The 12,645-nt window shown below is 34.5% G+C and overlaps 1 protein-coding gene and 1 pseudogene across 1 annotated transcript; both read right to left on the bottom strand.

Annotated features, from left to right (window-relative positions):
• Positions 1 to 4,191: 4,191 nt before the first annotated feature.
• On the bottom strand, positions 4,192 to 5,305 carry LOC110657506 (uncharacterized). Its single transcript, XM_021814740.2, is given in 3 exon segments — positions 4,192 to 4,684; positions 4,819 to 5,185; positions 5,188 to 5,305. Coding segments are annotated over 3 exon segments (585 nt in total). The 5' UTR covers positions 5,237 to 5,305; the 3' UTR covers positions 4,192 to 4,515.
• A 780-nt stretch (positions 5,306 to 6,085) lies between these two features.
• Positions 6,086 to 11,567, bottom strand: LOC110642440 (glutamyl-tRNA(Gln) amidotransferase subunit B, chloroplastic/mitochondrial-like; annotated as a pseudogene).
• Positions 11,568 to 12,645: the final 1,078 nt, after the last annotated feature.

Here is a 12,645-nt window from a genome sequence, read left to right as displayed (position 1 = left end):
AGCAGCAGTAGAAGAAAAGTGGAGAGGGAGAGAAAAAAAAAAGAAAAAAGAAAAAAGGGACGTGAGAGAGAGAAAATGGCAAGCAAGGCAACAGAAAAAAAAAAAGGATCTGAGAGAGAGATCGAACAGAGGTGGAGACTGGAGAGGGAGAAAAAAAAAAGAAAGGGATGTAAGAGAGAGAGAGATCGAAGCGGGAGAAGAAGAAGAAGAAGAAGAGAGAGAGAGAGAGAGCGTACCTGTTGTCGTCGTGAAGTCGAGGTTGAGCCGTTGAGGAGAAAAGCGCTCGTGAGGTTGAGGAGAAAAGTGTCTCGCTCGCATCGTAAGCAGATAGGTTTATTGACTTTTAATTTAAAAAAAAACACACTTACCGTTGCGTGAAGAGGCGCCGCCTCGCCTCGCGTCGCCTCGCCTCCGGCCGAGGCGCCTCCTCCAAGTCGAGCCAGGCGTTCCAATCGATGCGACAGATGGGTGCCTCGCCTCGCCTGGGCGCCTCCCTCGCCTTTGATAACACTGGCATAAACACTAACTACATTTATTATTTCTCCTTTTAGTACTAGCTTTACTAGTATAATTCCATCTCCTACTCTTTTCACAGCTATTATGTCATCTTTCAATGTCCTGTCTATGATCATGCCCACTCCCTTCTCGTTTCTCTCTTTCCTAGAAGCCACGCTTGTATCATGAATTACCCACGTCCTTACTTTTCTCTCCTACCCATTTAGTCTTCTGGATGCAAGCAATATTCACCATTCTCCTTTTCAAGGTATCCACAATTTTCATTAATTTTCCTGTAAGTGATCCAACATTCCAAGTACAAACTCTGATTCTCCTCCTATCCTGTTTCTTCCTAATTGATCTCCTTCTATTATATCTTCTATTGTTCTCTATGTCTATTTGTGTTCTATTCCACTATCTGTTCTACTATATGTTCTATGGACTAATTTCTTTACCCACACTCGTCCATGATGTGGGAACCCTTACTCATTTAATAACACACCCAGGCGTAGGCATGGCGCATCGCTTTTGGTGAACGCCTATACCCTTGCATATTTCTCACTACACCTGGGCTCCGATGTAACAGGTCATAAGTAGAGTACACCCCAACCTTTATATCTTAAAAATCTATATCACGGGGTGTGATAAAATTTTTACGCTGGTTGTCATCTACCGTAACCCTCTTCCTTTATCTAGGATTGGGACCGGCTAAGCACAAACTACTTAGGAGGAGTTCTAAACTTCCACATAAATTTTGACAATAAGAATATTATTACTGGCATAAATAAAAATTAAGAATTTTCTTGCTACATATTCAAGTTCAATAATTGTATTGAAATCTCTTATAAATTTAGTAAACATATATGAAATAAAGCCCTTTAATATCAATAATGGCCTGCAAACCTTTTCTCTTATTTTTATTTATTTATTTTTATATTTAAATATTAAATGAGCTGCACAAAAAGAATAACTATCTATCACTTTCTATAACTCCTTCCACCCCAACTATTTGAAACTTTAGACTTTTCAAAAAACTACAAGCTTTTACAGTCACCCCTTGACACCAAGTTCTCCTTAAATTGTTTTATTTTAACATCAAAATAACCATTCTGGTATCCAATACTTTATAAAATAGATATCAAGAAAATTAGCCCAGAGGTCCTCTATTTTTGAGTTGTATTCATACCCACTTTATCTAAAACCAAAAAAAAAAAAGAAAATTATAAATAAAAAAAGCAAGTCTTGATGTTCAGTTTTTGACAGACTGACGTGGAGAATTGTGACCTTGCGGTGGAATTCACACGATAATCACGACATTATTAAATATAATCGTGAAAAGACAGCTGATTGTTTCAATTTGTAAATTTTTTCCCCACACTAATAATACACAACAGAGATGTTGTTAGTCGTTAGATTATTCCAGGACTACCGTTTCAATCTAGCCAATGAAGCATCGAAAAGGACTACAGCATGTCCAAAACCCATCATGATTTGTTGCAGGAACAACAACGAGCACCTTGAGGGCATAAAAAAACAAAAAGCACAGCACACCAACTAACCTGTTAAGCTTTAGTTAGCAACAACACGTATCAGATTACAGTCTAGGTGATAATAGTATTTGAATGCATCATCACTTTCATGAAGAAGGTGGGTGCAAATTAATCAATTCAAAAAGTGCAGTCAGATAAACTTTAGGACTGAAATGGTAATACACCAACATAATCGCGAATCAGAGCTAAAAGGGTAAAGAGCTTGCTGACCGTTTGGCCCATTTCAGAACAGTCCTTGTTTCTACAGAGGCAGTCAGGCATTCGTTGCTTGTAAAGACGCCGTAGTAGCTGCTCATAGACATGTAGTTTACAATAAGCTAGTACTCCCGAATCAAATCTATTTGATATAATTTTAATTTTTTATTAATAATTTTAATTTAATAGTTCTGTTCCTGACAGGCTTATGTGCGTTATCTTAAAAAAAAAAAAAATTCAAAATTTATATATATTTATTTATAATTATATATATATATAATTTATTTATCAATTATTAGAATTCTTTTACTAGTCTTTATTTATATTTAAATATTTTAATTAATATATGATAATAAGATATTTAATATATGAAATATTAGTATCTTCCAAAAAAATTTGTTATAAAATTTTGTGCATGTGTTAAATAATTTAAAGATATTTTTTACGTGAAAGAATTAAGTGAATTATATATTAAAATAATATGAAAGTATTATGCATATTATATTGTAATTATGAAAATATCATATTATAAATTACATATTTAATAAATTGTAATTAATTGTATTTTATAAAAATAAAATATTAAAGTAATTTAAATTAATGATTAAATTATATTTGTTAAATTATAATTATTTTTTTATTTACTTTCAAAATTTAAAAAATTTATTTAAACTTGAAATACTTTGAAAACGAATTTGACTATTAATTATTTTTTAAGAGTCAAAATAGGCATTTTATTTTATACACTCTAAAATTTTTTTCTATACTTGCTCTCATTTTAAGTCAAAAGATAAATAAATAGACACATCTCATCGCATTGATAGGAAGCGCTCATTGTAACTACTGAATTTACTGCTTTATTTTGATGTTAATAATTAAGAATTGTTTTCCCTACTTGATGCATTAAAAACTAAATCATAAGTTTCATTAAAAAAAGCAAATCTAAGTAAGATTTGCAATATAATTTTGTAGGAAATGGGTATTATTCGATCTTAATTTATAAAAGAAATGATATGCATTCGACCAGTGCACTAACAAGACCAAACAAAGATTGGTCCATGTGGTTAACGTTACTAAAGTCTTTCTCTGGAATTCCAAGAGTTCGACTTGGAATATCATTCAAACGCTATCCCCATCAAAGAAAAAGGAAAAAATTGAGAGAGAGACACGTACTTTCAACTTCAAATTAGACCGAAGAAACAATCCAATTCTTGCACTTTGTTTAGTCGCTAAAGGAAAAACATATATTATTTTTTATGGGATACAAGAACGACTTGCTTCACATGGTGACGAGATGTGTTCTTGCTTTAGCATAACTAATTAATTGCAAAGCTTTTTTTTTTCGTTCAAATGATGTTAATGTGAGCACTACACTGATCACCTTAATCCTTATCCATTCAAAAGTTGCTTATTGGGTTGTTATTGAAATATTTAAAAGAAAAAGGCTAATGATAATTTTCCTTCAATTTTTATAAGGAAAGAATACATTGGTGAGTTCTAAGTATGCAACTAACGTTTTGCTTACAAACCTTATATTGAAATATAAGGATTTTTTTTTTTTTTTTAAGAGGGTGAGACTCGAATTTGAATTTATTAGATGAATAATATGCTTTTTAACTAATTGACCGAATTAGATTAGGCAAAATATAAGTTAATTAATTCATTGAGTTAATGATTCAATGATTAAGTGTTTATGTTTTAATACACGAGTTTAGAACACAATTGAATAACCTTTTTAAAGTTTTCAAAATTAATTAAATAATGTTTACAAATTTGACCATTTTTTATCTAATATTTAGCAGAGCTTGCACTCTTAAAAATTAAATTTATTTTGGATTACCCAAAAAAAAAATCATTTGGTTTGGTTTTTTTGAATTTTCATGTAGCCCTATGTGATCAAGGATTTGAAATAGAAGAAATGCTGTGAAAAAAAAAAAGGAGAAATAAAGTAGAAGAAATAGAAGTTGATTTCTACTGCTCTTTCCTTGTTGTATGCATATTTACAAACTCCTATGCATTCGGATTTGAAAAGAGACATTATCACTTGATAACTTAAGAGATGGCAAAAATAAGAATAATCAAAAGTTCATGCAATCTGTCAATGCATGGAACAATTAGCACATTTAAAGCTGTCAAAATAGATCTTGATTTTGTCATCTCAACAAAGAAGTGATGATTGATCATCATCACCTGCACTGACTTCAAATTGGAGATGACATGATCATGATGAAACATTCTAGTCGGTAGGTGGGGATGATTGGTTCAAAGTGATTGATTAAGCTAGAAGCCAGAAATTTTTCTGGGTTTTTGTATTCAGGAGATAGCCTGCATTTTGGCCCTTTTTCTGCACTCCAACACAGGTGCACTTGCTGTTCTCAATCAAATACTCTGCTGTGTCAAAGGCCTTCAGTCCTGAGCTTCCTGACCGCTTGATGCTAGTGTATCTAGAAATAACATAGAATGAGAGACCCTCAAATTAAAAGAAAATAGATAAGCAATGCATAATTGGATTGGGAGATGATCATGTTTCTCATCTTCTTGTCAATTTATGTGCAAGAAATGGATTCTGAAAACTCACCCTAACAAGGCACTGGAGAGACTTCGACGTTGGCCAATAATGACAAGATCAACGCCTAACGTATTGCAACTAACAAGAATAGCATTAGCCTTGTCTTTGTCCTTTAACTTGGCTTCCATTTGCACCTTCTCTTTACGGATGCGGATTCTAGGCTGAGAAACCTCACATACCTGCTTCATTGCCTCAAGAAAATCAACATCTCCTCCTTCCAAGTTTGGAACAGAGGTAGAAGAAAGACTAGACCTCCTGAGGAATGAAAATGCGTTCCTCCAAGAACTGGGATTTTCGACATGGAGAAGTATGAGCTCATCATTCTCAAGAACTACATGGGAAAGAGCATATTGAAGTGCGCCTGCCGATTCTCGGTTGGATCAGCCACAACCATTACCTTCCTCCCCGGTGTGGTTTCACTTCCCATGGCCTCTGGCTGTTGCTATGACCATGAATAGCCACCACCACCACCCACCACAGGCCAAGGGTGGCTTAAACTTGAGACAGAAAATGGTATGTTAAAAAAATGATTTGCACATTTGTGTGTTTATCCAAAACTACTAACAAATTGTTAGCTAATGATTTTGTGATTGACAGGATATGAGCATTGTTGATTTTGCTAAATTTGGGAGACAAGTTTGTGCATTGTTGTCACTTGCTAAATCTGGAGGTTATGTGTTTTTCTGAAACCCTCAAGCCTGTGACTTGGTCAATACCCACCAACGAATCTACCTTGGAGAGCTTCTAGACAGGCTTAATAATAGAGAAGAAATAATAATTAAAAAAAAATTGAAGTTTTTGAACTAACATTATAACTAAATTATGATATTAATTCACTGTAGAATCAAGCAGAAATCAGAGATGATAGAAAATGCCTGGCTATCAGTTATGACAAACATTGAGGTTGCGAACAATTAATCCAATCACGAATATAGAATTTATTGTTAGCCAAATCACATAAAATCTAAATCTTTTATATAATTGTAATTTTTTTAAATTAGGATAAAAATTAAATAAAATAGCAAATGGGAATTTTTTTTTTTTTTACTCAAAAGTTCAGCTACATACCACTGTTAGCAGCTATCAAGTTGCCACTACTGACTCAACGAAACAAATGATCGAGTTGTAAAATTGTTTTTATTTGATATAACAGAAAATGCATTATTACAGTGTTTATTTTACTGATAATTTACGTAATTATTCAAATTAGAGAGGTTGATATGTGAATATTCAAAGCAAAAACAGACCATTTCAAGGCTTTAGCAAGAAAAAACTATATGGAAAACAAATCGAGCGTAGTGACATAACACGTTCTCCTTGTCCACTAAAACAAAGCCTAGTGATTAAGGGTAAATCTTCTCATAATCAAGTGATATAACGTGGAAATGATCTAGAAGGGAAAAGAAATACATAATTGGCACAGCATCAATTTATTTGAGTGCATAACAAGAAGTTGCAGCTCAATATTGACTTGTAACAGCAAAACAAGAGAAATTACAAGCAAATTCCGATGCCCCTGTCTCTGTATGAAGTGATGTCCTTAATCACGCATGGTACCATAACAAGATGCCGTCAGTTTCCGCGCGTGTTTTGAGCCTACATTTTCTTCTCCCTGTTGGACTGGTAAGAGCCTAAGTTTTCTTCTACCTGTTGGACAGACAAGACAATGGTTCGCAAGCTAAACTGTTTTAGATTGCAAATCAGCCAAATCAAGTCCAAGGATCAGCAATGGCTTCCCAATAGCAGGTCAAGATTAATGTTCTCCAGCTACACCAATGAAAGACACAGTTCTTGTGATCTTACATGACACAAAAATATGTTTTCAAAAACAAGATTCTTAAGAAGATACCCACCTATTAACTTTCAACTTTTGTCATTTAATTTTTCTAGAAGGATCTTGTTCAGAAGCCCTGGATTTGCCTTACCTTTGATACTTTCATCACCTGGAAATGAATTCACTAGTCAAGATAGTCTTCCTAGATGCAAGAATCTGGAAAATGAATAAATAAATAAACAAGGGAAAGATAAAATAAAAGAAGTGTCATTTCAAACCTGGCCTGCAAAATAACCTTGTAGCTTGGTTTTGCCTGCACGATATTGTTCCAACTGCTTTGGATTCTCAGATATTACTTTAACCACCATTTTCTCAATTTCAGCAGGATCTACAATCTGCTATTTTGAAACATGTAAGAGACCTATTACTAGGCTCACAATTTTATTCTCATTGTGATCAATCTAATTGTCTCAACAATTTGAATTTTTTACATTGATCATCCCCACCATACCTAATCACTCAATGAAACAATACCCATCTCAAACTTCATGATATGTTGAGTTCATTTGAACAAGCTGCTCATGAAAGCCTGGTTTGAAATAGTAGAAACCTCAATACAAACCTTTCACCAGACATGATAACTAATACTGAATATCAAAACCATAACATTAATAAGATCAGCTTGCTCCACCGTAAGGTTTGTGAAGAAATCAAAATGTCAAGCATCTGAGCTTCCAGTTTATGTTATTAGTCACTAATTTATGTAGAAGTTAGAAGCGTCCATTGTTAAAGTAAAAGTGACTACTAGGTTATTAGAGAAAAAGCTCAAATATGCCTTTGAAAATAGGTTACTGAAGCACAGGATAACTTGCCTGAACAAGATCCTTTTCTTCTATCAGTCCCTTAACAGTTCCGCCTTTGGCTATGAGCTCAAACAGTATCTGCAATTAATAAAGGGGAAATTTATCGTGAACAAAATAAAGAATGACAAATATCACAAGGTCCAGTTCCACATTTAGCTATTTTAACTGCACCTCTAGAATGCCTTCAAAGTATGTCTCTTACAAAGTTCTTCATTATTATTAGTGAAACGCAAAATTAATTCACAAGGCTAACCAGGATGCTGCAACCAGTAGATAATGAAAATAAAAGCTAAAGGAAAATAGTATATTGCAGCACTGAGATGATATACTAGGATGCTTAAGAAGTTGATTGATACTGAATTGAAGTAAACTTTTACCTCTTTCCCAATCTTTCCACTAATGGTGCCACCTTTAATTGATGCAATCAGCTCAGCTAGCTCTTGAGGGGTAAGTTTGATCTCATTTATAGACACTTTTTCATTTTTCATGTAGGCAGCAATATCACCCATTATCCAGTTGGTAGCCAGCTTCACATCAGCACCCTTTGCAATGGTTGCATCAAAAAATTCTGCAACCTAAGACATTCATTCAGTCATTGAAAATCCCCAATTAGATCATTCCAGCATGATACCTTTTCAGGAAACACAACATTTCAGAACCAAGGAGCATGGAGAAGGCAAAAAAGATCATCTATTAAAGGTTGCTTCAGAGTAAATATCTTAGATGCCAGAAAATTGCACGCCACTTGCCATGCACACAGGAGAACTAAAGACTAACATTTCCCATCTACACAACATGAGTGTTATATGTTAATCAATACTGGGGTTTCCATAACAAAGTTCAAATGAAAATGTCATTATCAATAAATTCTAGGAATTAAGGAACAGAATACATATATTTCTTAGGGCCCCTAAGGTACAGCATATTTTTATTTTTATTTTTATAACTTCTAAACAATGGTTCTATTTAAGCAATATAAACTCAGCTTTTTATTCATAAATAAATAAAAAAAAATTATAGATGCAATTAATGTTATGGTGAGGACTTACACTTATGTCATTTGCAAGGAAAAGAACATCCTGCATGCTTAGGCCCATGCTCTCATATCTCCGACGCTTCATTTCTGGAAGTTCTGGCAAAGAATTTCGGATACTATCAACATATTCTTTTGTGATAATAACTTCTGGAAGGTCTGGTTCAGGAAAATATCGATAATCAGAAAGCCCCTCCTTTTTCCTCATTGAAACTGTTTTCTAAATAAAGAAAAGGGAACTGTGAGTTAAAATAGACAGGCTGCAGAAATATATTTTTTTAACTGGTTGAACTAGAAAGAAAATGATATACAGTATAACCTGAGAACCTTCTTCCCAAAGTCTAGTTTCTTGTACAATTGAATCACCTTGGCCTTGACTGTGGAGGAGCACTTGCCTTGATATCTCAAAATCAATGGCCCTATTAATTGATGAAAATGAGTTTAAATTCTTTACCTCAACCTGCCACAGCAAAATAAAATCATATATCAGCATCCGCCTATCATACATCAGGTATAACATCATTCATTCAACTTGATAAAAAGTGCATGGCAAATCATCTATCCTCCAAAACAAAGTCACAGTCAGAAGAAAGTAAATATGCTTAAGAGGAAAGTCCAACAGTCCTCTAAAATTAGGCTAGTATGATGGCAAAAGTAGAACTATGTCGAATAGGGCTGTTTTGAATACCATTCAATCTATTAAATAACAGAGAGAGAGAGAAAAAGAGAGAGAGAGAGAGACAGAGAGAGTTCATGTATGTATGGGTTTATGTGTTTGCATATTAAAGAACACAGAAAACCAAATCACTAGCTCTGGGAAATTACTTACCTTTCCTTAAAGGGACTCAAGTTTTCAAACTTTTAAAATGGGCTGGAAATTTACATACATCTATATAAAATATAATGAACCTAATTTAGCACTATAGACTACAATTCATGCAAATTCATGTTGAAATCATGAAAACATAAACTTCTTGTCCTGAAATGTATAATCACTGAGCATTTCACTTTAATCTTTGAATACTGAAATACTCAACCACCCAGCCATTTCCTTAGTTGGTTAAATAGAAGTAATTTACCTTCGTTCCAAACTCTGATTGCCCAATCGGTCGAATTGAAACATTCACATCACAGCGAAGAGAACCTTCCTGCATATTGCCATTGCTCACTCCCAAATACCTAACCACCCGCTGTAGTTCTGCTGCATATTCTGCAGCTTCAATACCATTCCTCATATCAGGTTCAGAAACAATCTCAAGCAATGGTACCCCAGCCCTGTTCAGATCAACCTGCAAAAAATGATAAACATTGTCAAGAACCCCATCACTATGTAGCTTAAATCTTCCACAAACCCTTAGAAACAAAAATCTTAAATAATAATGAAATTCCCTCAAAGAACTGATATGAAAACCCCACTGAAAAATGTCATTAATAAATCTTAACCAACAAATCAAAGAAATAGTAAATGAAATAGATTAAATCATAAAAACAGCAAAACCAGGGAACCAGATAACAATAATACAATCAAGCAAAGTGAAACCAATTTCATTAGAAACAGTAAGAACTTAAGAATATTAATGAAAACTAAGAGAACAAGTAATTTCCTGTGAGTAACTTCCATTTCCTGAATGAAGCAGCTTCCTGCATCCTCTTCCATGTGAACCCTGGTAATGCCAAACCTTCTATGCCCACCACCAAATTCCACAGGAGATCTAAATCAATGTGACCACCAATTGCGATTGGTACATCAAACTGAGATATCTGCATCCCTTTGGAAGGTCAGGTAAAAGTACTGTTTTCTATCAAACTTTGAGTTCAAAGACAGCTTGCAATTAAGTGCAAGGCCTAATTTCACAGCAAATTCAATAACTCTAGAGTTCAACACTGGTAAAGCACCAGGTAAACCCATACAAATGGGGCAGATACTGGAGTTTGGTTGAGCCCCATAGTTATAAGGGCAGCCACAGAAGGCCTTGGTTAAAGTAGAGAGTTGGACATGGGTTTCTATACCAATGATTGCCTCATAATCTTTGTGAGTTTATCAAGGGTTTTGGACTGGGTTTGTGGTGAAACTTTAATTTGCGGACTGTGCTGGTTTTCTCGAGTAGCTGTTTGACTTTGCGTGGTGCTTTTCATCATGCAGTAGAAAACAAAATTATTTCTTCTAAAGAATGCAGTTGGATATAGCAATAAAGGGTGGGTTTGAATGTTTCTAAACAATGTGAACGCCATATTTTATCGATTATTTACTCCAATTTAGAAGGTAGAATCCAAACAATTCTACAGCTGCCTCTGCAAAACATCAAACAGGTAATAAGCAAACAGCAATAGTCAATAAAATTATAATAGAAATGGAAAGAAGGAAACTAACTTATACAAAGTTTAATACTTTGAATTGACATTGAACACAAGAGCTGAACTTATAAGATACACAGAAGACAATTCACGCTCCAAACAACTTGACAATGACAATAAGAAAGTATAATCAAATAAATTAGGGGGGAAAAGAAAGAAAAAGGGAATTCAAAAACAACGAAAACAAATGAAAAAACACCAACTTCCAAAAGTTTACGACTCCGAATATACATACAGCAAAAATTATCGGATGACCAGAGACAATTCATGCTCAAAACTTGAAAATTAGCAAGGACAATCCTATAAAAGACGGAAAAACTTAAGAGTTGATTCTTAAGGGAAAGCATTCGTACGTAAAAACACTAAAAATTAGTAAAAGAATGCGCAGAGAAAGGAAGAGCTAAAACAATGAAGAGTGAAATACCTGTTGTTTCAGGGCAAGTGACACAAGGACGAAAGAGAGCCTACCGAAAATCATCCACTCGCCTTTGATTTTGAACAGCGAACTCGGATTAACGGAAGGAAGGCCGGTTCGAATTAGTCAGTTACTCCGGTTCAGTTTCGGTCTCACAGCCGAACCAACCAAACAAGTTTATCCTGAATTCTTGATCCTGGTTTTTCAATTCAAGAATTGGGATGAATGATTGAAGATAAATTTCAAAATTTTTGACTGCAAGTGATTTTTTTTTTAAATCGTCTCTCTGTAGAATAGATTAGCAGAGGCCAAGAAGAGTTTAAATTATTTCTTTTTTACTATGAGATAAATTATTCAATCCTCTATTACAATTGGTAATATTCTTGACTTCCGTGCAGCCTTCCTTTTTTTTTTTCTTGAAAAGGTTTATTTCATTCAAGACAGGGGAATTACAGAATTATCCTCTAGCAGCAACGAAAATAAAAGATCAGGGGGATTAACAGTCCAGCCCATGTTTTTGAAGTCATCAACCCAGCTTCCTATAAACTTCAAGCCCATTTTATTACTTCCTAAGGTCCCTTGATGCTTCTGCAACCTATTTGTTTTTTACTTCTTCCTTTTCTTAAGCCAAGCAACCTATACCATCTTGTCTTCCTCCTTCTTCCTTTTCCCGGCGCCGTTGAAGCCTACAGTTTCAATCAAGCGTTGCCGACTATTTTCCACTTCAGGTTCCATTTTCGGTTCCACTCTTAGTTTTTATTCCCGTCGCTTTTCGGTTTCTGCTTGCATTTGGGATGCTTCTTCCTGCAACATGTCAAGACTCCCAAGTCGTGACGAAGATGGTTCCCCATGGTCTCTGACAAAGACAATTCCTTCTGGTTTCTTGATTTCTTTATGTGTAGATGTATTCGTGTTTGTATGTGATTCTGTGATGATTTGATGAAATGTGAGATTCTGCCTTTGTAATTTAATTTACTTGTTCTCTTGAATTCTTTTTTTTTTTTGGTTTTGATTCTTTTTGAGTGATTATGTGTTGATGAATGAATCAATATATGCAAATATAAAAATAAGTTCTTTGTTTTTGGGAAAGGTAAATTCTTGAATTTAATTCGGTTATTCCTCCTATAGTCTTCATACCACGACGTTTACGGTTGATGGGGTTTATAATAGGAAAGAAATCTTATAGTATGGAAAGGAGGGTGACATGCTGTAATGGAAGTAAAAGGCCCTCTTCCAAAACCCAACTTCACACCCACTGGAAGAAAGAGCCCTCCAAATGAAGAACGTTAAATTGTTACCGTAATTGACACTGGATTTCCACGGAAATGAATGTACAAGTATGTATGTATATACATGCACAACTTGTTGCGTGACAAAACGCATCAATCTGTAGCAA

Source organism: Hevea brasiliensis, unplaced genomic scaffold (genome assembly GCF_030052815.1).
Source record: "Hevea brasiliensis isolate MT/VB/25A 57/8 unplaced genomic scaffold, ASM3005281v1 Scaf338, whole genome shotgun sequence".
NCBI lineage: Eukaryota > Viridiplantae > Streptophyta > Magnoliopsida > Malpighiales > Euphorbiaceae > Hevea > Hevea brasiliensis.
Note: the sequence above shows the minus strand (reverse complement) of the source record. Positions and strands in the feature narration are given on the sequence as shown.